The sequence below is a fragment of the Oreochromis aureus genome, linkage group 9 (assembly GCF_013358895.1).
Source record: "Oreochromis aureus strain Israel breed Guangdong linkage group 9, ZZ_aureus, whole genome shotgun sequence".
Classification (NCBI taxonomy): Eukaryota; Metazoa; Chordata; class Actinopteri; order Cichliformes; family Cichlidae; genus Oreochromis; species Oreochromis aureus.
Window position 1 is genome coordinate 39,892,012 of NC_052950.1, and position 23,296 is coordinate 39,915,307.

A 23,296-nucleotide genomic window follows, 5' to 3' on the forward strand; every position below is an offset into this window, starting at 1 on the left:
GCTGAAAGTACAAACTAGGGCTGCCACGATTAGTCGACTAGTCACGATTACGTCGACTATCAAAATCGTCGACGACTGATTTAATAGTCGACGCATCGTTTGAAGCTTTGTAAGATCACAAAAGACGCAGGAATAAGTAGTAGGATTTAAGAGTGTAATAACGGACTGAAACAGAAGATGGCAGCACTGCATGTACAAGGATGCCAGCTGCCGTTACACTCGGAGAAGAAGAAGCAGCGGCGTCCCAGAATTCCATGGCGGGGCCCTGCTCAGTTTTCAACAATGGCGGCAGCTAGTTAGTTTTAATATTACTCTTATTAATCTTTCTGGGTCACAAAATAAACGTTTAACATATTTTCAGGCGAGAATGTAGCTGTGTAAACCTCAAATATTTGCTCAGTTTATCAAGACACTGCATATTTTCAAAAGCGCTCCGATGTTTTCGGAGACGTCTGTTACCCACTAGCTCGATAGCTAGCCGGGGGCAAGGCTCACTAGAGCCCGTGAGAACACCGGACTCCCGGCAAATCGTTTTCAAACCCACCACTGTCTTTAGCTACTCAGGTTAAACATATATAAGTCAGTTAGATAACTTAAAAATGTTATTGTTTGGCCTTTTTTTTGAGTATTTTATTTGTTCCTGAGTAAATCGGTTTGGCTGAGATTAAAGTTATAGTTTATACACGACTGAATAAACGTCAAGCAGACAACTGATTATCAGAAGTGTGAGATGTTCGAGAATATACTCCGGTGTCCCGTTATATTTTAGATAGCAAGGAGTTTATTAAACTTTACCGAAACAATCTGTAAATCTCATTAAATTTAATAAACTATCATCTTGTCTTTATTTTTAGTTAGCACATACCCTAAACACTTAAAACTGTAAGCTAATGTTATATAAGAGCAGATGCTGCTGGTGCAATAAGCTGTACGTTTTACGTCCAATGGATGCATGATCCGATTAGTCGACTAATCGCAAAAATAATCGGTGACTAGTCGACTATCAAAATAATCGTTTGTGGCAACCCTAGTACAAACATCACTAATGTCACATAACTTTGCCGACATGTGGCCAACAGTAATGTTTTAATGTTCTTTATTATTAAACATTCGCACATAAATAAGTGACATAATATTCAGTACTTACTTTTGAAAGTTTACTCTTCAGCCGTCCGCCACTTTTTTCCGAAAAAATATCCACACCCACCGCCGCGCTATGAATTGTGGGATATATGGGCCACGAAGCCTACACCGGACCACGCCTCAAATTTGGGGAAATGAAGGGCGCATTTGAGGCTGCATTTGGAGTACACTTCGGATTGGGACACCCTTCGTCGCGTCGCTGTGACGTAATCGGTCTGCAAATGCGCACTACGCTGTGACGTCGCACGAGCGCTCAGTAGTGATAGTAACAGTACTTCCTCTCTCATCCAAGCCGGAGCACGCGCTGCGTAGTCTTGCCCGCTGCCGCCTCATGGACCCTCCGTTCCACGCACCGAGCCCCGGCTTGCTCCGCGCCGAGCCCCGAAGGAGGTCAGAGGACAGCACCGCTACTGCAGTACTACCACAGAGTACACGCTGAGAGTACACAGGTGAGCCAGCAGCGCCCACTCACCTGGACTCCATCCAGCAGCAGGAGTACTACTGCAGTACTACAGGAGGTCAGTGTAAGTACTACTGCAGTACTAAAGCAGTACTATAGTAGTGTCAAAGCAGTACTTAAATACCACAGCAGTAGCTGGAGGCCGTGCTGTGCTGGGTGGAGATAAGCTGATAATTGTCTGAGCGGATTTTCTGCTGCAGATGGGGAGCACGGCTGAGAGGAGGGAGGAGGAGGAAGAGAGGAGCGACAGGAGGAAGAGGAGGAGACCGCTGAGGCTCCACATGCCTGTATGTGTATGTGTGTGTGTGTGTGTGTGTGTGTGTGTCAGTGTGTGTGTATGTGTTGCCTCTAAGTAGAATTTACTAACCGGTGGGCGACTTATATGAGAGGAAGTTTCTGTGTCAGCAGTGTTCTCATATCATAACATCGCCAACAGAGGCACAGCAAATGTTGCTCGGAGACCAGGGGAGGGGCTTAGGTCCCTCATCAGACCAGTGTGTGAGGTGGAGGAGTTGGGCAGAGCTAACAGGTGCAGCCGTTGTGTGAAATCAGACAGAAACTTAAAGCAGTCGAGTCAGCATCGCTCTATCTGATCCCACAGAGATGATGACGAGGCAAGAAGCACGGACACACACACACACACACACACACACACAGAGTCGTAATGACCGCCAGTCAGCAGCTGTTCTGGTTGGAGGACGCTCGTCCATGCAGGACTTCAATTCAATTCAGTTCAATTCAATTCAATTTTATTTATAAACCGGGTTTGAGCTCAGACTCTCAGATCAGCTGAAACTAGGGTTTATGTTTCAGCCGGCTCAGCAGATGTTTGCTGATAATTTCAGCCTGCTCCCTCGTCGCCCTCATGTTTACCTCCATGAGGTAAACTGTCCCATGATGCAACAGGAGAGGAGGCTGCTCCTCGGCACGCCAGGCGTCTGAGTTCCTGCTTCGCTCTGCAGTTCAGCTGTTCAGCGTTATCGTCTCTGTGTTGCTGCAGGACCTGAGCGTCTTCACCATGCCCTTCCTGGACGGAGACCCGGGCCGAGCTGAGAGGGACGGCGGCACTAAGGTAACGCCGTTTTTAATTTAACCTCACCTGACCCTGATTTGATTTCAGAGTAGAAGGAATCACATTCGTCTGGGGCTGACGGAGCCCAGTCCTCTCTCCTGAGTCAGTGCTCACTTTGTGTTCATGGAGGTCAGGTGAAGTGTTAACAAGTCAGGAGTTCAGCAGTGCTTTCTTTCCTCTCAGGACCAAACTGTAGATTTTGTCACTCCTAATATTGTAGCCAGGATGGATTGTTTCACCTGCATGGAGACCTTTGACCTCATGTTGTCACAGCAAAACCTTCCAAACACCACCGCCACACCTCAAATCCACTCCAGACCTTTAATCTGCTTAAATGATAGTGACATAAAGATGCCCATGAATAGTCTTGGAGTCAGTGGTCCAATGACTGTGTGTAGGATGTATATAACCTGCTGCACAAGTGTCCTGGGGGGAGGCATGGCTACGCAGAGGTGGGAAAGGCGCAGTGGAAGTTTCGAGTCGGGGCTTTTGGGTTGTTGTGTAAAGGAAGGCGATCACTCAATCAGTCATGTGATTATTGGACTAACACTTTGGTCCCTTTAAAAAGAGGCTGGCACATGTTAAAGCGCTGACACTCTTATTCATCCAGTCTGAATGTGGATACCTCGACTGAACGCTGAGAGTCTGCACATTGTCACATTACGGGTAAAAACCAAACTTGTGTCCGTGTCCAAATATAAATGGACCTGACTGTATGATGTAAACAGAACTGGTCCTAGCAGGGAACCTTGAGGAGCAGCATGTCCACCTGTGTGCTGACATCACACAGCTGTTCTCCAGCTGTTCCACAGCAGAACAGATCCAGTTAGGAAGGTTTACCGTGATGACTTTCTCCCATCCAGCAGGGGGAGCCCGTGTGCCACTCTGCCAGCCCCACCAGGAGCTTCTTCCATCGGTCTCCCTTCAGCCGACCCTCCAGCCCACGCTCCGCCCCCGCCAGGACCTCCAGCTCCAAGACCAGCCCCAGCTCTCCTAAAACCCTCTTCCCCTACCAGCCCAGACCCCCGCAGCTGGACTCACCGCCCAAATCCCCACACAGGTAAATAAACACACCTGAACACACACACAAACATGAAAAGTGACACTCTGAGATTTATCTTTAAAGGGACTCACACTGCACTGTGTGTGTGTGTGCGTGTGTGTGTGTGTGTGTGTGTGTGTGTGTATCAGGCTGAGTTTCAGTGGGATCTTCAAGTCTGCCTCCAGGGATTCAAACCAACAACCCTCATCCTCCCCCGTCAGCATCAAACTGTTCAGCCGCAACAAGAGAGACAAGGCCAGAGGTACACTGTGTGTGTGTGTGTGTGTGTGTGTGTTTGTGTGACTGTGTGTGTGTGTGTGTGTGTGTGTGTGTGTGTGTGTGTGTGTGTGTGTGTGTGTGTGTGTGTGTGTGTGTGTGTGTGTGTGTGTGTGTGTGTGTGTGTGTGTGACTGTGTGTGTGTGTGTTTGTGTGACTCTGTGTGTGTGTGTGTGTGTGACTGTGTGTGTGTGTGTTTGTGTGACTCTGTGTGTGTGTGTGTGTGTGTGTGACTGTGTGTGACAGTGTGTGTGTGTGTGTGTGTGTTACTGTGTGTGTGTGTGTGTGTGTGTGTGTGTGTGTGTGTGTGTGTGTGTGTGTGTGTGTTACTGTGTGTGTGTGTGTGTGTGTGTGTGTGAGACTGTGTGTGTGTGTGTGTTATTATATAGTGTTACATTAGAGCCTGATGCAGGACTGGTTTTACTGTTTGTGGATACGCATGCATTCACCTCCACACACACACACACAGAACCTGGAGTGTGTCCTGCCTCTGTGCCGGACACCTTTAGCACCATCTAGTGGTCATGTAATTGAGCCAAGAGAACAAACAGCAAAGCCAATTCTCCGCCCAGATTTAATAATGTTCAAAGGTAGGCTGTAAGAACACACCTCAGATTTTAAAGTTTCGGGTAAATGACTCAGCAGATCAGGACCTCCTCCTCCTCACTCGCTACTTTCAAACTGTAAATCTTCTCCTGACTCACGTGTTTCAGTGATCAGTGAGCTAAGAGGCATGCTAACACAGAAAGCAGCACGGAGTAAAGCTAAAGGTGGACACTGAGGCCAGAGACTTCATTATCTCCATGTATCCATCGCCTGGAGTCACAGACAGGTGACAGGAGCTGAAGCTGTCTCAGAGTCAGACTCAGACCTCAGACTCAGACTTCAGACTACAGACTCAGACCTCAGACTCAGACCTCAGACCTCAGACCTCAGACTCAGACTTCAGACTACAGACTCAGACTCAGACCTCAGACATCAGACTCAGACTTCAGACTCAGACTTCAGACTTCAGACATCAGACCTCAGACTACAGACTCAGACTCAGACTACAGACATCAGACTCAGACATCAGACCTCAGACTACAGACTCAGACCTCAGACCTCAGACATCAGACTCAGACTTCAGACTACAGACTCAGACTCAGACCTCAGACATCAGACTCAGACTTCAGACTACAGACTCAGACTCAGACCTCAGACATCAGACTCAGACTTCAGACTCAGACTTCAGACTTCAGACATCAGACCTCAGACTACAGACTCAGACTCAGACTCAGACTACAGACATCAGACTTCAGACATCAGACCTCAGACTACAGACTCAGACTCAGACTCAGACTACAGACATCAGACTTCAGACATCAGACCTCAGACTACAGACTCAGACCTCAGACCTCAGACATCAGACTCAGACATCAGACTCAGACATCAGACTCAGACTCAGGCCTCAGACCTCAGACCTCAGACTCAGACATCAGACTCAGACTCAGACCTCAGAGTCTGGATGTAACTTCGCGTTTATATCTGCATCACTTCTGCCAGCTGCTGTGAGTGTGAGCAGCCTGAATGCAATTAATGCTCAGTGATGTCAGAGCTGATAGTCACGCTCTGATTGAATGAAGTTTAACTTCGGTCTAAATAGAAGGAAAATGATGATGTGATGATTCTGGGCGGGGTTACTCTGTGATTGACAGGTTTCTTTCTTGGCTTAGCTTTATTTTGGTAGTTCAGCGGTCTGTTTCCTGCAGACTTCCTCTCGGTGAACAACTGGACGGATGCTTGTTACAGGAGGAGACCCGGGTGTCCTAGGAGGTGAAGGGGTGGGTGGAGCATAGGGAGGTCTGGGCATGTCTGTCTACGCAGTTGGGGGGTTAAAGTTGAATGACTGACCTTTAGTTTCTACGGCAACAGCCAACATGGGGCTGGTTAGCCTGCTAGCTGAAGCTGATGTCTTCATCACGCTGACATCACATGACACACGGCGTCCACACACGGAGTGTTGCCTCAGTAACGCTCTAATGTATTTACCAGTACTTTCATTGGCCTCAGAATTCAGAAAACTTTACCTCAGGACCCGCCCACTTTGTGTCGCTAGCTTCCAGCGTCTGTGACTTCCTGTGTGGAAGCCCCTTCAGTGGGTGTTCTGGGGTCACTCTGAGCTCTGCCCGGAGCAGGGCTGGTATCTCTGCGAGCCCAGCTGTGGGAGGTCCTGCTGGGGGCGGAGCCTGAGCCTCTCGGACTCTGCGGTTCAGAATGACCCGGGGAGGCTGTGACAGCTGATCCGTGTTGGTGCCGGCACCCCGCTGCTGTGTAAGTAAACAGTGACCCGATATTAGAAACCTGCTGCTGTATCCACCTCATGATCCTGTAACTGTGATCCTTCACAACCGGAGTGCGGCGCCTCAGGCTGGGCGGAGCAGAGAGCGCCTTTGTTCCCGTCTCACGCTCAGGTCCCCTGTGACCACCTCCAGCATGAACTCACGGCCTTTTTCCCACGCTGCAGGAAGCATGGACGCCACCGACGTCAGAGTGCTCTGAGGACGGTGGGCTTACTGTAGAAACAACACACGTTACATCATCATCATCATCATCATGGCCTGATTTCACACCACAGCAGGTTCACAGCCATGTTCGCAGCCTCAGACCTGTGACATCACCAGGGAGTCAGACACACGCCGTGAACGCTCATTACGGTCTCACTGTGAACCGCCGCTCAGTTCAGATCTCAGAGGTTTAAATGAGGTAATTTGTCTTTCCTGATGAGCGTCTGGAAACACAGTCTGGACACTTTATTAGGTACACCTGTTTGTACCGTGGTGGAAGCTGCTGGAAACGCTCCTCAGAGGCTTCGGTCCATGATGGGATGACATCATCATGACATCATCACACTGATGATCCCACAGGTGAAATCTGTGAGTGTGGAGGCCGTCCGAGTGCAGCGACCTCAGAAACCAGTGCGATGAGCAGCTGTCGCTCACGTCCCCGTATGACAAACGGTCCCTGTGTGGCGGTGACGCTCACAGTGATGACCCAGTTTATCACAGACACGACTTTGATGCATGTTTGTGACCTCACAGCGCGTCAGCTTCAGTCAGAGCACAGAGCGAGTGAGACTCCACCCCCCTCCTCCTCCTCCCCCTCCTCCACCCCCTCTCCCCCTCCCCTCCTGCTCCTCCTCCTCCCTCAGAGAGGCTCAGTCTGACTTTAGCTCCACAGTGTTTTTCAGTGCAGGCAGCAGAGGGAGGCGTGGCTACCACACACACACACAGAGCGAGCTCTGATACTCTGTGGGGCTCAAACAGTCGAGGGACTGCAGGACGAACACGTCCGTCCTCCAAACTCGTTTACGTCTGTCTGTTCACCTGTCCGTCTCTCCGTCTCTGTGTGACTCAACGAGGACGTCGGGGTTTTTTGCGGACTTGAACTTCCTGCCTGGACTTTGATGACAGCACTTTCTCCTCCTCTGCCGCCCTTCAGGCTTTAAACTGAACTCTATAAGAAAAACACTGAAAGCTTAAAACTGACGGACCCTGCAGCAGCCAATCAGAACGCAGCTATTGTCTCCAGAGCCTCGGGATTGGCTGACAGCTCCTGACTTTTGACCTGAGCACAGTTTGTGCAGTTATAGTGAAATATACTCTGCAGGTTTGATTTGGTTTATGCCCTGTTTGACTGTTTCCTGTTTCCACTCGAGCTCTGACCCAGGAGCAAAGATGAATTTGTATTTTTAAACTAGTGAATGAGATCCAGACTTTAACTTTATCAGTGAGTTTACAGTATTTTACTCATTTGGTTATTAACTGTTTATAACTGTCACCGCTTTGAAGGAGACGTTTGGTTTGATTTAGCTTTGAGTGTTTTTGATGGCGATGAGGCGTCTGAGCAGCCTGGTGCTGAGGAAGTGGAAGGAGAAGGAGCGATGGACGGGGAGGAGGAGGAGTGAGCCGTACGCAGGAGGAAACGAGGACGAGGAAGACGAGGGGGAGGAGATGAAGACGGAGAGCAGAGACAGACTGACGGACAGACGGATGATGAGGAGGAAGTCTGAACCGTGTGGAGTGACAGAGGAGGAGGACCAGACAGAGGAGAAGAAGAAGAGCGGCGTGAGGAGAGAACGCAGGATGTCTGAGCCCAGCGTGGAGGAGGAGGAGGTCAGGAGAGACAGGAGGAGGGCGGAGCCGGGCAGAGGGAGAGAGAGGAGGAAGTCCACGTCGTGGTTAATGGCGGAGGACCGAGCAGCAGGCCAGGCGGACGGGATGAAGCTGAGGCGGCGGTCGGAGCCCTGCGGCGTGCTGCACGTGCAGCTGCTTCCTCTGTCCGGCAGGAGGAGGCGGGAGCTGCTGCAGAGGAGAACGGGCCGCCGTGCCTCCTGCAGCGAGGAGGAGGAGTGTCACATGACCAAGGGGCGGTCGGACCCCGCCGGGCCACTCGACTACAGTAAGCAGAGCGCAGCACAGTGGTTTATTGACCCGCCTCCGCACGAGGGCACCTCCTGCTGCAGCTCTGCACCTCCTCCTGTTGCAGGGACCCACAGCCTCACTGCTTCAGGACCCTCGCACACCGGGAGCCTGGTCCCGGTGTGCGAGGGTCCCAGGGGGTCTCAGGTGTGTGTGCAGGTGCAGCTTTCAGGCGCTCTGGTCTCGGCCAACACGGCGTCTGGCCGGCTCATCTAAAACAGCGTCAGCAGCACCGATCAGTCCAGAGCTGCAGGAGGACGAGGAGGCGAGACGGGCTCGTTTAGATCTGGTCTGATTTCTGTGTGGGATCAATCAGAGCTAGTTAACGGTCTTAAAGGTTGTAGACTGAGCTGTGTCCTCACGCGGGACAAGAAAAAAAAATGTATTAGTATCTGTAAACATGATCACAGAGTTTAGTACAGAAGGTCACGTAGAGCAGGAAGTGTCCCGGAGCCCGAGGAAAAAGGTGCTGCCGATAAACAATCTGACAAACTCTATTCATACTTTTGATTCAGGCTGAAACACAACATGCAGGAGACCATCAGCTAGCTAACGCAGCTCCACGGCGCTCCTGTTTTTCAGCTCGTCTCACCTCCAATGTCCGCTTCAATTAAGCTTTATGTGGCGTGAATCACAGCCACAGTTACCTGAAGTAGACCCTACAATAATACAAAGAAACCTGAGCAGGCAGAGCAAGCACTTGGTGACAGTGGGAAGGAAAAACTGACCTTTAACAGCCTACGTCTATTGCAGCATAACTAAGGGAGGATTCAGGGTCACCTGGTCCAGCCCTAACTATATGCTTTAGCAAAAAGAAACGTTTGAAGCCTAATCTTGAAAGTAGAGATAGTGTCTGTCTCCCGAATCCAAACTGGAAGTTGGTTCCACAGAAGAGGGGCCTGAAAACTGAAGGCTCTGCCTCCCATTCTACTTTTAAATACTCTAGGAACAACAAGTAAGCCTGCAGTGTGAGAGCGAAGTGCTCTAATAGGGTGATATGGTACTACAAGGTCATTAAGATAAGATGGGGCCTGATTATTTAAGACTTTCTATGATTCAGGACCTCCTCCACAAAGGCACCAACCATCTTGCAGGTGTAGCTCCACTCAGCTGTCTCACCAGCGGAGGTGTAGCCACAATCAGACCCACTGTCCCTGGGTGGGAGCTGACCCGTCCACCCTCACTATATGTTTGGGTTCTCCAGGTCTGTACCCAGTCCTGTTCAGTTTCTGTGCTCAGGGTAACCCTGCGCCTGAGCAGGATCAGCGGCAGCCCAAAAAAACAGCAACAAGAGGAGAGGAAAACATGTCAAACCACAGCTGCTGATTCTTTGTGAGCACGTTCATGAGCTCAGGTGAGCGCCAGGTTAGCCGGTCCTCACATCAGCTCTGCTCAGGGCCTCTGTTCACCTGTGTGTGTGTGTGTGTGTGTGTGTGTGTGTGTGTGTGTGTGTGTGTGTGTGTGAGAGAGAGAGATCTGGGAGCGTGGGAACAAAGAAAGACTGGAAAACAAACGTGACCCTGTCATGGCCGCTGCGGTCCGCCTCAGCGCGCGTCACGGCGCCGTGGATCTTTTCAGCAGAACTGAGCCTGTAATCAGTGTTTGTGTGATCAGCTGATAGTGTCGCCGTGACCTCACAGCAGCCCGGACACGCCCACACACACAGAACGATCATTACAACTTTATTGGTACAGCACACACTTACAGATACAGTACAGTGTGAGTCACAGAGCAGGCAGCGGAGGGAGGAGGGGCAGCCTGTGGACACACAGGTGGAGGTGGTGGAGATGAAGCAGGTGGAGACTGGCAGCAGATGTGATGAGGTCAGAGCAGGAGGAGCAGTGTGAAGCCACCTAACTCCACCCCTTCCTCAGCTTCCATCCGAGTTATGAACAGACTCAGTAATGACTCTGCAGGTGTAAGGCAGGCTCACCTGACAGAGTCAAACATCTTTGATACCGCCTGTGGTTAGAACGTAACCCTAAATGTTCATCAGGGTGCATTGTGGGACATGTAGTCTGCAGTGATCTGGGCCTGAATGGACTCACACATTCACACGTTCACAGCGCTCTCATTTAGACTTGAAGGAAACTTTTGGTCCTACTTAATTAAGACAGTTTGAGCCCTCATGCATGTGTGTATGCGTGTGTGTGTGTGTGTGTGTGTGTGTGTGTGTGTGTGTGCATGCATGCATGTGTGCGTGTGCGTGTGTGTGTGTGTGCATGCATGTGTGCGTGTGTGCATGCGTGTGTGTGTGTGTGTGTGTGTGTGTGTGCATGCATGTGCGTGTGTGCATGCATGTGTGTGTGTGTGTGTGTGTGTGTGTGTGTGCATGTGTGTGCATGTGTGTGTGTGTGTGTGTGTGTGTGTGTGTGTGTGTGTGTGTGTGTGTGTGTGTGAGCATGCGTGTGCGTGTGGTCCTCTCTCTAATCTGTTGAAGTGCCATCACTTTGTGTTCCCCCCCAGCACTGTGTAGAGTTTCCTATTAGCAGATTGCTCTGTGTGTGTGGGAAGTACAAGCTAACCTACATTATTAAACACACACACACACACACACAGAGCACTGAATGTTCTCTGCTTTTGTTGCCGGCACGTTCACATCTTTCTGTCCACAAACAGACGTGACCTGCCAGCAGCAGGCGGGCAGATAAGAGGCGGGGCATCTGCGGTGACGAAGGGCACTCGGCTCTTCATCGCTCGCTCTCCGCCTCCCTTACAGCCACTCCGCGTCATTCGTCCTGCCCGTAACAAGCCCCACCCCCTTTTAAAAGATAACCTCAGAGATGCAAACACATGTTACAGCAGCAGACGCACAGGGCAGGGATAAATGTTACACTCAACAACCACACAGTACACACAGTACGAGCACTATAATCATATATAAACATGTGTAAGTATGTTGGTACAGTGCAGTAGGAACAGCAGGTACTGAGACATGTGCAGAGCCCAATCTGGAGGCAGGTCCTCCCGCTCGGTCAGGTCCCTGTACTCCGTGTTGTCCCATCAGCAGCGAGACTCATGAGGGGCAGCACATCCTCATTCTAAAAATCAGAAGTTGTGTGTGTGTGTGTGTGTGTGTGTGTGTGTGTGTGTGTCTCCTGCATGCAGTCACAGATGATGCAGTGACCCTGAACCTCCTGCAGGAGGCGACGTCTGCTCATTTACTCCTGAAGCCTCACTGACCGCTCCTCCTTCTCCTCTCTCCCTCATTCCCCCCCCCACTTCCTTCTCCTTACGTCCCTGTTCTTCTTGATCTCCTCCTCCTACTCCCTGTTTTTCTCCTCCTGTCTTTATTTTCTCGCCTCCTTCTCCCTTCCTTCTCTCTTTTCTTTATTATTTTCTTCTTTTCCTCCTGTTTTTTCTCCTTTCACTTCTCCTCATCCTCCTTCCTCTCCTTTCAGCCAACAGTCTGTCCTCCCCTCCTCTTCCTCCCCCTTCTGCTCCTCTGGTCTTTCGTCAGGAGGAGGTGAGTGTTTTCCATCTGGAGACGTACCTGACGGAGCCGAGGCGTCCGGAGACCAGGAGGCTGCGCTCCTTCTCTTCGCCCCCCGACACCGGCCAGCAAGTCTCTACGTTCTCCTCTGCCTCCTTCACCTCCCTCTCCTCCTCCTCCTGCTGTCAGAAGCCTCCACCGGCCCCGCCTCCTGTGGCATCTCCTCCTCCTGCTCCCCCTGTTGGGACGCTGGTGAGTGTGGAGCGTTTATTAAGCCTCCATGTTTGCTGTAAAAGTAAGTAAGTAAGTAAAATTTATTTATATAGCACTTTTTAAGACAAAAAGCTGTTACAAAGTGCTTCACATGGGAATGAAGGCATGTCAAACAAACAATATAGCAGTATAGAAGCATATCAAACATAGCAATAGTACAGTATAAATATAGAATAAAACAACATATTACACACGAACATTACCCAAATGCCTGTCTAGACAGATGTGTTTTAAGTTGTTTTTTTTACAAGAAGCCACAGTGTCGATGGTGCGTGGGGGGGGGGGGGGGGGGGTTGGTGGTGCTGACCTACAAACACATGTCACAGAGTCTCACCTATTATTTATTTACATTTATTATATTAAAAACGAAACACATTTAATCAGAAATCAAAGAAAACGAGAGGAAACGCTCCAAAACCCTGAGCTCAGGCTCTCATCGGCCGTTTCCGGTCAGCTCCGGCTCTCATCAGCCGTTTCCGGTCAGCTCCGGCTCTCATCGGCTGTTTCCGGTCAGCTCCGGCTCTCATCGGCTGTTTCCGGTCAGCTCCGGCTCTCATCGGCCGTTTCCGTCAACCCAGCGCGGGGATGCTGAGGCGCACGCAAGTTCATGTCATGTTCACACAGATAATGAGGCGGGGACAGGAAGCTGTACTTTCAAAATAAACTCAATCAGCTGGTGTTTTAAAACAAGGTGGTTTAATGGGACAGGCTGGTGCTCTGCATTTGTCATCTGTGTTTGTAATTAAATATATTTATAACAGAAAAATTCAGGTACAGGACAACAGTGACTATAGAAAACAGAGCTGGTTCCATTTTAATTCAGCTATAAAACTAAAATGTTTTATAAAGAAAACCAAAAACATCCTGATGGTGCTGAAACGTTATGGTAAGATAAATGAAAGTTTCCAGTCTTTCACTTTCGGTTCTTTTTCTTCTTATTATTTATTATAAGTTAACAAAAAATAAACTAATATCGTCTAAAACCGCGTTTTTTCTCCTATGCTTTTGTTGTGAAATGTCGCACCGGACGTGTCGCCTGTTAGCTCCGCGAGCTTGTTAGCGGCTGCGGCTCCGGTGGTCGCGGCTACTGTTTCAACCTGAAGCCGACTGAAGACGGACGTTTACCGGCACAGCAGGTTCTCCGGGCCACACGCGGGATGAAGCCGTGAGTGTCCCGCTGATTCCCGGATACGAACCCCGAGGCGGACCGGAGCGGAGGAGGAGGACAGACGGTTTGATGAGCGGCGGCTGTCGGGTACGCGCTAACGTCACGGTCGTGTTAGCGCGTTCAGGAATCAGCGGTGTTAACGCGAACGCGCCGCCGTTTCATGTCCGTCACACCGGGGAGGCTGACACTCCACCGCGGCGGCGGGGACACGTGACCCCGGCGATCGGCTGCCGCCACATTACGCTGAATGACACGGAGGCGTGACTGCGTGCTCACTGGAAGATGCCCCGTGACAGCGCAGGCCCCCACACCAGCTGCCCTCCTTTATTAAACCCGCTCACGGCTGCTGCAGGTAGCATTCACCTGGCAGATGCAGGTGGGCGGTGACGTCATGTTAGAAAACAATCCAATCAGCAGCTGCCCTGTTAAAGGTACAGGCTGGAGTCACCCTCTGCAGACTGTAGCTCATACGTCCACCAGCAGGGGGCAGATTTTACCTGAAGGGTTGGTAGACTTCTTCCTGTCTCTGCCTTTCACAGTAAAAGCTTGTATCAGCAGTAGAAGGAGTTAAACTATAGTTTAATGTTAATTGGTGAAACTGATTAAATGGACGATAATCAGGGTCAGAGTGGGTGATGATCAGGGGTCAGAGTGAGCGATTATCAGGGTCAGAGTAGGGAATAATCAGGGGTCACAGTGGGTTGGAGTGTGTGTTACTCGTGTGGACTGAGTGGATCTGAACAGCCACAGAAACATGCCGTCTGACGTGTCGTCCTCGCGTTCACCTTCCGTCTCCGTCTGAAGGTGTCTTTGAACCATGAAATGAATTTCTCCTGGAAGTATAAATATTGGAGTGTTTCTCTGCACAGTGTGTGTGTGTGTGTGTGTGTGTCATGTGTGATGTTGCAGTAAACCTGCACACAGAGCAAAGATGGGCGGGCAGATGAACACCTGTGCTGTGTCCTTGTCTGCAGGTGGAGGTTGCAGACACCATGTCGGAGCAGCCGGACCCCGATGATGCCGGTAAGACCCTGAGTTGAGGCGAGGTGTCCGTATCAGCCTGTCATGAGTCCGTGTGCTGCCTGATGATCAGCATCGATGAAGGACAGACGCTCTCAGAGCTGCAGCTTGTTAAAGATATAAGTTACATGTAATAATGTAAAGATGAGGAGGGATTAAACATGGCAGAAACACTTTAACGTTCATGTAACACTGAAAATCATCCTCCAGCAGAGCATCACACAGGGACCTGTGAACCAGTGACGTCCAATCAAAAGCCTCGGATTTAACCCAGAGGCTAAAAGTGTCTGACATCATCGTCCTGCAGCTGGCAGGGCGACCAGCTGTCAGCTGTTCTGTTGTCAGGGCAACAGACGGCTTAGAGACCAGCTCAGCTGATCAGTGTGTTGAAATCACCGTGGCAACCAGCTCATGGAGATTACTGTCGTGTGACACACACACTCAGGTTTTTTCTGTTAATGCTGTTATGATAATGTGAAGGGCGAGCGAGGCACTTTCTCTCTGTGACTCAGCAGGAAGTGATGTAAGACTACAGGTGTGGATATCTGGGGTGTGCAGAGGTGCACCCTGTTCAGAGGCTGACCTCAGATCTGTGTCTCTGCAGCGTCCGAGGCGTCAGAGAGAGACATCTACATGCGCTTCATGAAGTGCCACAAGTGCTACGACATCATCCCCACCAGCTCCAAGCTGGTGGTGTTCGACACCACGCTGCAGGTGAGACGCCGGGGCGGCACGCCACAGACTCCGTCTCCACTGAAAACTTTAATCAGTGTGTGTGTGTGAGCAGAGACACGCCCACACGGCCATCAGTGACTGATTATTGATTATTAGACCGTTGCTGATTATCAGTCCGGTCTGTCTTCCTGCTGTTTCAGGTGAAGAAGGCGTTCTTCGCTCTGGTGGCCAACGGCGTGCGAGCCGCTCCACTGTGGGAGAGCAAGAAGCAAAGCTTTGTGGGTAAGATTCACAGCAAGACTCACCACCTTTCAAAATGAAAGCTTCTTTGTGAAAATAATGTATCTTTGGATGGACCGAGAAAAACGTCAGGTCAGTGACCTCACTTCCTGTACGTGAATAAAACCTGAATAATGAACTAAATTAATCACCTGATCATACCTGAGGTCACATCCTGCGTGTGCGCTCGAGACAGGAAGTGCATCCACGCTTTCAGCAGTAATTCATGAAACCGTTTATGCTGGTCAATAATTTTCTTACCTGTCGACAAGCTCCGCCCCCAATTGGAGGTGCTCACTCAGGACTGGCAACAAGTGGGCGGAGGCCGAGATGGCAGAGCCGGTGTGTGAGCGACAGCTTGACACTCATCGGCAGGTGGAGTCACCTGACTCACCTGTGATTACCTGATTACCTTCAGAGGAAATCAGGCTGCTTGTGTATCAGAGAAAGTCACACACACACACTCGTTTTCATATCTTAGTGGGGACATCTAATTATTGTCCCTCACTCTGATCCTAACCATAACCTAACTGTAACCCTGACACTACAACCACACTTTGAGCCTCACAAATGTATTCCAACCCCTGGGGATGGGCTGTTGGTCCCCATGAGCTTAGTACCATGCCAATCTTGTTCCCTGCTGGAGTTGATTCGTGGATCTCTGTGTTTCAGGAATGTTGACCATCACTGACTTCATCAACATCCTCACCAGATACTACAAGTCCCCCATGGTAACACACACACACACACTCAGTCACATGTGCAGCTCTGTGATTTCCTACTGACGAGTCTCTGAGATGAGCTCAGAGATGGACGGTGCGATCTCCGCCCACAGTCAGCAGGTCTGAGCTCACGGTTGAACCTGTGCAGGTGAACGGTGTCAGGTTCTTCTGTCGTTCTCAGAGTTGCGAGCACGTTCAGACTCTTCCTGTGAGGTTTAAGAAAGGTTAACAGAAACTGTATTGCACCTGTGAGCTTCAAACCAGCTCATCCCAGCCTGATCGGGGGAGGGGCGAGGATCAGCATTTCTTTATACAAGTCATTGAACATGCAATGATTACCCCCACACACACGCACACACACACACACACACACACACACACGCACTGGATTCATGGGATACTGAGGGCCCCCACCCCCCACTGTAGTTGCAGTTTTGCTGAGTCGTCCTGAGAAACGCAGACCTGAGTTTATTGGCTTAAGCTCAGTGAACTCACCTGAAACCAGACACCCACTCGTGCCTCCGTCCATGTCTGAGCGCGCTCACCTCTCTGAGGCGTCCAGGTGCGACTCTAACGCCCGTCTGTGTCCACAGGTGCAGATCTACGAGCTGGAGGAGCACAAAATCGAGACGTGGAGAGGTACGAGCTCTTTGTCTCTCTTTGTGTTCTTCTTTGTGAGCTGTAACGTGACGTGCCGATCTAATAATAACACCTGTGCCACGCCTACAGAGCTCTACCTGCAGGAGACCTTCAAACCCCTGGTCCACATCTCACCTGATTCCAGGTACCTGACAAAGAGGACGGTCAGAGTGCGAGTCCTCTGAAGTGACAGAAACACGAGCGTGTGTGTGTGTGTGTGTGAGGTATCCTGATACAGAGCTCAGACTGAATAATTAATGATGAGCCCAGAATAGACTGAAGGAGACGAGGGAGGGGGCACAAGAGGAGGCAAGGGAAGGAAATAAGGCACAGAAATGGTAGGAGAGAAAGGGAACATGAAAGGAAAGGAGAAGACGGAAGGGAACTTAAAGTAGGACGAGAGGAGGAAACGTGAGAGGAGATGAGGAGGAGCTGCATGTGACTCGTGTGTGTCCTCGCAGCGTGTTCGAGGCTGTGCACTCGCTCATCAAGAACAAGATCCACCGTCTGCCCGTCATCGACCCGGTCAGCGGGAACGCCCTCTACATCCTGACGCACAAGAGGATCCTCAAGTTCCTGCAGCTGTTTGTGAGTCTGTGTGTGTGTGTGTGTGTGTGTGTGTGTGTGTGAGTGTGTGTATGTGTGAGTCTCTGTGTGTGTGTGTGAGTCTCTGTGTGTGTTTGTGTGTGTGAGTCTGTGTGTGTGTGAGTCTCTGTGTGTGTGAGTCTGTGTGTGTTTGTGTATGTGTGAGTCTCTGTGTGTGTGTGTGTGTGAGAGTGTGTGTGTGTGTGTGTGTGTGTGTACTTAGACTGACTCAGGCTGAGAACACGTCTGCAGGCATTGCACCCCCTGCTGGACAGGCTGCTCATTACACTGTGCAGGACTGAAGCTGTGCGTGCATGCGTGTGCGTGTGTGTGTGTGTCTGTGTGCATGCGTATGTGTCAGGTGTGTGAGATGCCCATGCCGGCCTTCATGAAGCAGACTCTGGAGGAGCTCGGCGTGGGGACGTACACCAACATCGCCTACATCCACCCCGACACGCCACTCATCACCGCCCTCTCCGTGTTCACGCACCGCCGTGTCTCCGCCCTCCCCGTTGTCGATCACCACGGTAACATACCGTACTTCCACACGTACGGCTGCTCAGAGCGAGGACGTTACAGTGATGTCACTCTGTCTGTGTCTGCAGGTAAAGTGGTGGACATCTACTCCAAGTTTGACGTCATAGTGAGTATACCAGTGTGCGTGTGTGTGTGTGTGTGTGTGAGCGACGGGTCATGTGACAGCAGAAGCATGATGTCACGTGTCCACAGAACCTGGCAGCAGAGAAAACCTACAACAACCTGGACGTGACGGTGACTCAGGCGCTGAGGCACCGCTCCCAGTACTTCGAGGGAGTGATGAAGTGCAACAAGCTGGAGACGCTGGAGACCATCGTGGACCGCATCGTGAAGGCCGAGGTGACGCGCACACACACACACACACACACGGGATCGAACCACTGACCGGCTGATCAGTAGATCCAGACCTGCTGAAAGTATCCGTGCACAGGTCAGATTCCAGTCAACGGAGAGTCTGACCACGAGTCACTGTTCTGACTCAGCCAATGAGATCTGTCGCTTCTGTCGTTATTTTCAAAATAAAAGGCAAACGTATCGTTTCATGTGTTTTTTCTTTGGTAAACCCAAAAGATCAGTGTGACTCTGAAAATCTGTCCTTCCTCCTCATCATCACACACTTTTTAAATGTCTGTGTGTGTGTGTGTGTGTGTGCAGGTTCACCGGCTGGTGGTTGTCGATGAAGAGTCTCGCATTGTCGGTATTGTCTCTCTGTCTGACATCCTGCAGGCACTGGTCTTAACCCCTGCAGGTACACACACACACACACACACACACACACACACAAACACAAACACAAACACACACACAAACACACACACACAGGCTCTGTAAATGGACAGAGAGAGCTGGGTGTCAGAATTGGTCCTAGTACTGAACCCTGTGGAACTCCATAATTAACCTCAGCGTGAAAAAGACTCTCCATTTACAGGGTTCTTACGGGTGCTTGAAATCCTTGAAAATTCTTGAATTTTAATGTAGTCTTTTCAAGGTTTGAAAAGTGCTTGAATTTCAGATGTGGTGCTTAAAAGTGCTTGAAAATGTGACTGTATTTCATTCACAATAAATAGCTATCTGATTGAATTGTTTTCTTATCAGATAGAGAAATAAAATGAGACACAAAAGCAAAATTTTCCCGCCTGGGCTGCCTTGCCTCTGTTTCAATATGTGACCCCGCCCCTCCCTCGGACAGTCGGGGATGAGTGCGCTAACATACCTGTAGGTTGCTGTTTTAATGAGTGTTTGATGGAAAACAACAATGGCGGAGTTTTGCGTTCTCCAGTCGCATGATAGGTGAGTGCTAGTAAATAATTTTTTCAGCACGCGCATACGTTACACATGCTATTTTTTTTTAAAATTATGGTTATTATTTTGCTAGCTATCAAACTCGCTGGAGGAATGATTGAAATGCACTGAGTGTGATGCAGTATGGCAGCGCTATTACGGAATATGCTGTGAACTTAGCTAACATTACTTAGCAGTAATATGAGTTAATTTACTCAAGTGAAAGTTTTAAACATTAGCCCGGTACATAACTAGCTAACTTAAGGCTTTCTGATTAACCCTCTGGGGCCGACGGACCCAGAGTCTCCATTTCAACTTGGGTCGAACGTGCGGACTTCAAACTATATACCAGTTTTTAAATTGTGTTGATAGGTCACGTAAAACCGATGTTTTTGGGGGGTTTCTGAATAAAACAGTGGCGTTTACTCCGGGAAGAAACGGTAAAAACGGCGTTTTTTTATGGAGAGCGCTAGCAAACACGCTTTGCTTGTGAGTGAAAAAAGAAAAAAACACTCCTTCCCTATTGGTGGGAAAATGTACCATGTCGACCAATCAAAAAATTATATGGCTACATGTGGTATTTGGTTGAAGTTTCAGGAGTGACCGGCGAAAGAGAGAGAGAGAGTTTTGATACGTGAGAGATTTGTGACGTTTATCATGTCTGGAGTCTCAAGTTAGTGCGTTGTCTTGAGTAGTTAGTGTGTAGTGTAGTCGTTGTTTTGTTTTGTGTGTCAGTTCTACTAGTGAACGTCACAGTTGCTGCAAAAAAGCCACCAAAGTCAGGTTGCAGTGTAAACGCTGAGTGACACACCTGCTGTCAGACCTGCAGGTTTATCCCTGTGCTGTTCTCATCTGTTATAGTGGACACTAACTAGTTTTTGGAGTTGCATAAATAATTTGTGTGCCTTCTTATTTGATGCAGCACAGCTGATTGTTCTGTAAATAATTTTAAATGGTTATATAAAAACGTCTGAGCCTTGGCTGCATTTTTAGGTAAATAGTACCATATAACTTTGTTGTTTGTAAAACTGGTGCATATTTTTAAAAAATGTCCAATTTCTATTTGCATTTCAAGTTATGAAAATGATTCGTTAAACATGTTTGTGGTTTTTACAGTCAAAAATATCACTTTCTACTTGTATTTTAAATTTTGTCTGAATTTAGATAAATTGTGCTGATACATTAAGTCAAAATGAGTAAATAACCGATTGGCAAGATAAACAGTTTTTAAAGGTGAAATATAGAGGCCAAATGAAAAGTAGTCAGAAACAGCCAGTTATACCCTGGAGCCCAGAGGGTTAGAGGCTGAAAGCAAAGTTGTCACCAAGTACTGTTTATATTTGTGTGTTTTGCTGCAGCTTTTTTGAGTATTAACTTGGTGCCTTTGGGTGAAATAATGGTAATATGAGTGATCCATGTGGTCACAAAGAATAGCCACTTGTTTCTGTGCTACCAAAGTTCCCCGGCTTTCATTCAAAATGTGTTTATTCAACTACTTAAACAGTCAGTGCCGTTCTCCATGCCTGTCTGACTTGATGTTATTAGCACAAACACTTTAAAGGTGATCATTTAGGACTTCAGCAATAATACAGACAGCAATGTAGTTAGCAATAAAACAGTTTTATTGGGAATTAACTTAAAAAACAAACAAACAACAAACAAACATCTGTCTCCTATTTTTTGTCACACAGGGAAGAAGCATCAATATCTGATGAGAAGACTTCTTTCTTTCTTTTTGGGGGGTTTTCAACAGGAGAAGAATATCTCTAACAATTTGATTTGTTCACAAATGTGCATTTTGAGTTTATACACTATGTATATAAGGCAACTGTGGTGCGTTTTTCTATGTCTTAACAAAAGGGGAGCTAAAGCGCCTTTTCACATGGTCTTACTGAGGTGATGCGAATTGAAACATGCATTCTTTTTTTTCTTTTTTTTTGGCGGGGGGGGCGGGGGGGTGCTGGAAAAGCTTTAAAAGGGACCTTGAATGTGCTTAAAAAATGCTTGAATTTGAACCTGAAAAAGGTGTACAAACCCTGCATTTAAGATAAGATAACCTTCATTAGTCCCAGCGTGGGAAATGTGTTCGGTTAGCAGTGGACAGTGCAGAGTTGCATAGAAAAATTAGAGAAAAACACTGGAATAAGATATCAATAAGATACATTTACATGAACAAACTGGAGTCTATTAGACAGATGTGATACAAACACCACCTAAAGACACGATGATGGTTTGGAGGAAGAGGAGAAAACATCGAGCGGAGCCTCAGACCCGGCTCAGCTCGCCTCACCTCACCCGTCTGTTTCTGTCTGCAGGTCTGGGGAGGAAGGAGTCTCTCCCCCCTCAGCCGACAGCTCTGGACTCAGCGGGACCGGAGCAGGGCCGAAACCAAGACCAGAACCAGGACCTGGGATCGGCGCCTGGAACAAATCCAGAGACAGAAAGTAAACCCGAGTCAAATCAGCAGGAGGAGAAGGAGGCCAGGGACCCCGAAATAGGAGGAGAGACTGATGCTGCAGAGACAGAGAGAGAGAGAGAGGAGGAGAAGGAAAATGAGGAGAGAGAGGAGGGGGGAGAGGATAAAGATGAGGAAACAGAAGGAGAGAAAGAGGAGAGGGAGGAGGTGACAGAAGGAGAGGAAGATGGAGGAACAACAGAGGTGGAGGCTGAGGAGGAGACCAAAGAGAAGGCAGAGAGAAACAATGATGAGGAGATGGAGGGAGACAGAGGGGGAGGGGCAACAGATGAGAGAGAGGGAGGAGAAACAGAGATGGAGGCTGAGGAGGAGGACAGAGGGGTGGGAGGGCGTGAGGAAGAGGACGAGGGCGATGGTAACGAGGGGGGAGGTGAAGAGAAAGGTGAGGTGGAGGAACAGCCAGATGAAGGAGTGAGAGAGGAGGAGGGGATGCCAGAAGGAGGCGGGGATGGGGAGGCGGTGTGACATCATCGCCCGGCTTCTCTGGACTTTCATCACGGCTTGCCGCGCTCCTCTCGAGCTGACCACCATAGAAGAAGAAGAAGAAGGGGCGGGATGCACAGTGCAGGCATATGATTGGACAAGTCTTCTGGGGGTGGGCGGGGCCTGTGGGTGATTCATGTATGCTAGATCCAATCAGGGATCTCTGCTGGTCTCTTTATTTGATCCTCAAACTTTAATGTTGACAAACTGTCACGTGTTTCATCGACAATCACATCATCACCATGGCAACATGAGCGACAGCAGCGCTGCACCTGCTGCAGGCACGACAGATCCCGAGCGATCCGATTGGCTCACTGATTGCCAACAGGTAGTAAAAAAACAATACTCGTTTATTCTGTAAACAAAACCTGCCCTCTGTTATGTCACGAAGGGGCGGGCCCATCACGCTGTCGCGCTGCCTTTGAATCCTGACCATGGTCTCTGATTGGTGGAGAGTTTTATCGATGACTGGTTGTGCCACAGGTGAGTGAAAGAGCTCACCTGTGTACCTGAGGTGATTGTACGAGTGCGTCTGTTTTATTATTTTGTGTAAATCTGAACAAAGATGAATTTTATTGTTAATGTATTCATAGTTTCTGTGGTGAGGGGGGCGGGCTGCAGGTGGCGCTAACACGCAGTGTGGACCACCAGACAGATGAACCTTGCATATAAATGCTTTATACCCAGGGACTCTGGGAAATGTAGTTATTTAACAGAGCAGGTTGTCCCAGCTGTGATGCGTTCGCTGACGTCACGTGTCAGAGAGCTTCTGTCAGAGCGTCTGTGCTGCTGTTCAGACGATGAATAAAGCGTCCTGATGTTTCGCTGTGCTCGAGTCTTCTTTCCTTCTCTGCTGCTTCCTGCAGAGCTTCACCCTCAGCCACGTAATTAGATTCAGACTCAGGTGGGGTACAGGTGTGCCTGGTCTACGTCCCTGTGAACTCCAGCCTTCTTCATCATGCAAATGAAGTGCAGGCTTCATCAGAGCGCGCCCCGAAAACTCAGCGGCTTAAACACACACAGTGGGCCTGATCCAGGATCCTCTCTATCCAGCCAGGTGACAAAGACTGTGTCACGCCTTATTAAGTGTAGTAGTAACTAGGGATGGGTACCGGCACCAGTTCTGACATAAACGTTAGTAACCAGACTGAAAAGCAGCGCACATTTCGGTGCTTTATTTCAGTGCTTTTTTTTTTCCTGAGCCAATTCTAGCCAATCATTTTACGTTTCCGAGGATAGTAGGCGGGGCCAGGTATGTACGTTCTTTTAGAG

At 49.3% G+C, this 23,296-nt stretch overlaps 1 protein-coding gene across 8 annotated transcripts; it reads left to right on the plus strand.

Moving 5' to 3' along the window:
• Positions 1-1,245: 1,245 nt before the first annotated feature.
• Positions 1,246-22,850, plus strand: LOC116336522 (5'-AMP-activated protein kinase subunit gamma-2-like). 8 transcript variants are annotated; one of them, XM_039617704.1, is made up of 19 exons: positions 1,290-1,356; positions 1,436-1,661; positions 1,804-1,890; positions 2,604-2,675; positions 3,539-3,735; positions 3,867-3,979; positions 11,855-12,138; positions 14,302-14,350; positions 14,952-15,061; positions 15,223-15,304; positions 15,974-16,032; positions 16,617-16,662; positions 16,753-16,807; positions 17,124-17,250; positions 17,609-17,774; positions 17,853-17,890; positions 17,977-18,123; positions 18,439-18,532; positions 21,381-22,850. In XM_039617704.1, exons 3-19 carry the CDS (start codon positions 1,804-1,806, stop codon positions 22,004-22,006), a joined length of 2,352 nt encoding a protein of 783 aa, XP_039473638.1. In that variant the 5' UTR covers positions 1,290-1,356; positions 1,436-1,661; the 3' UTR covers positions 22,007-22,850. The 8 variants fall into 8 exon arrangements, with proteins under 8 accessions (XP_039473641.1, XP_039473637.1, XP_039473639.1 ...); XM_039617703.1 differs by having other exon boundaries at positions 1,247-1,667; XM_039617705.1 differs by having other exon boundaries at positions 1,247-1,592.
• The last annotated feature ends 446 nt before the right edge of the window (positions 22,851-23,296 follow it).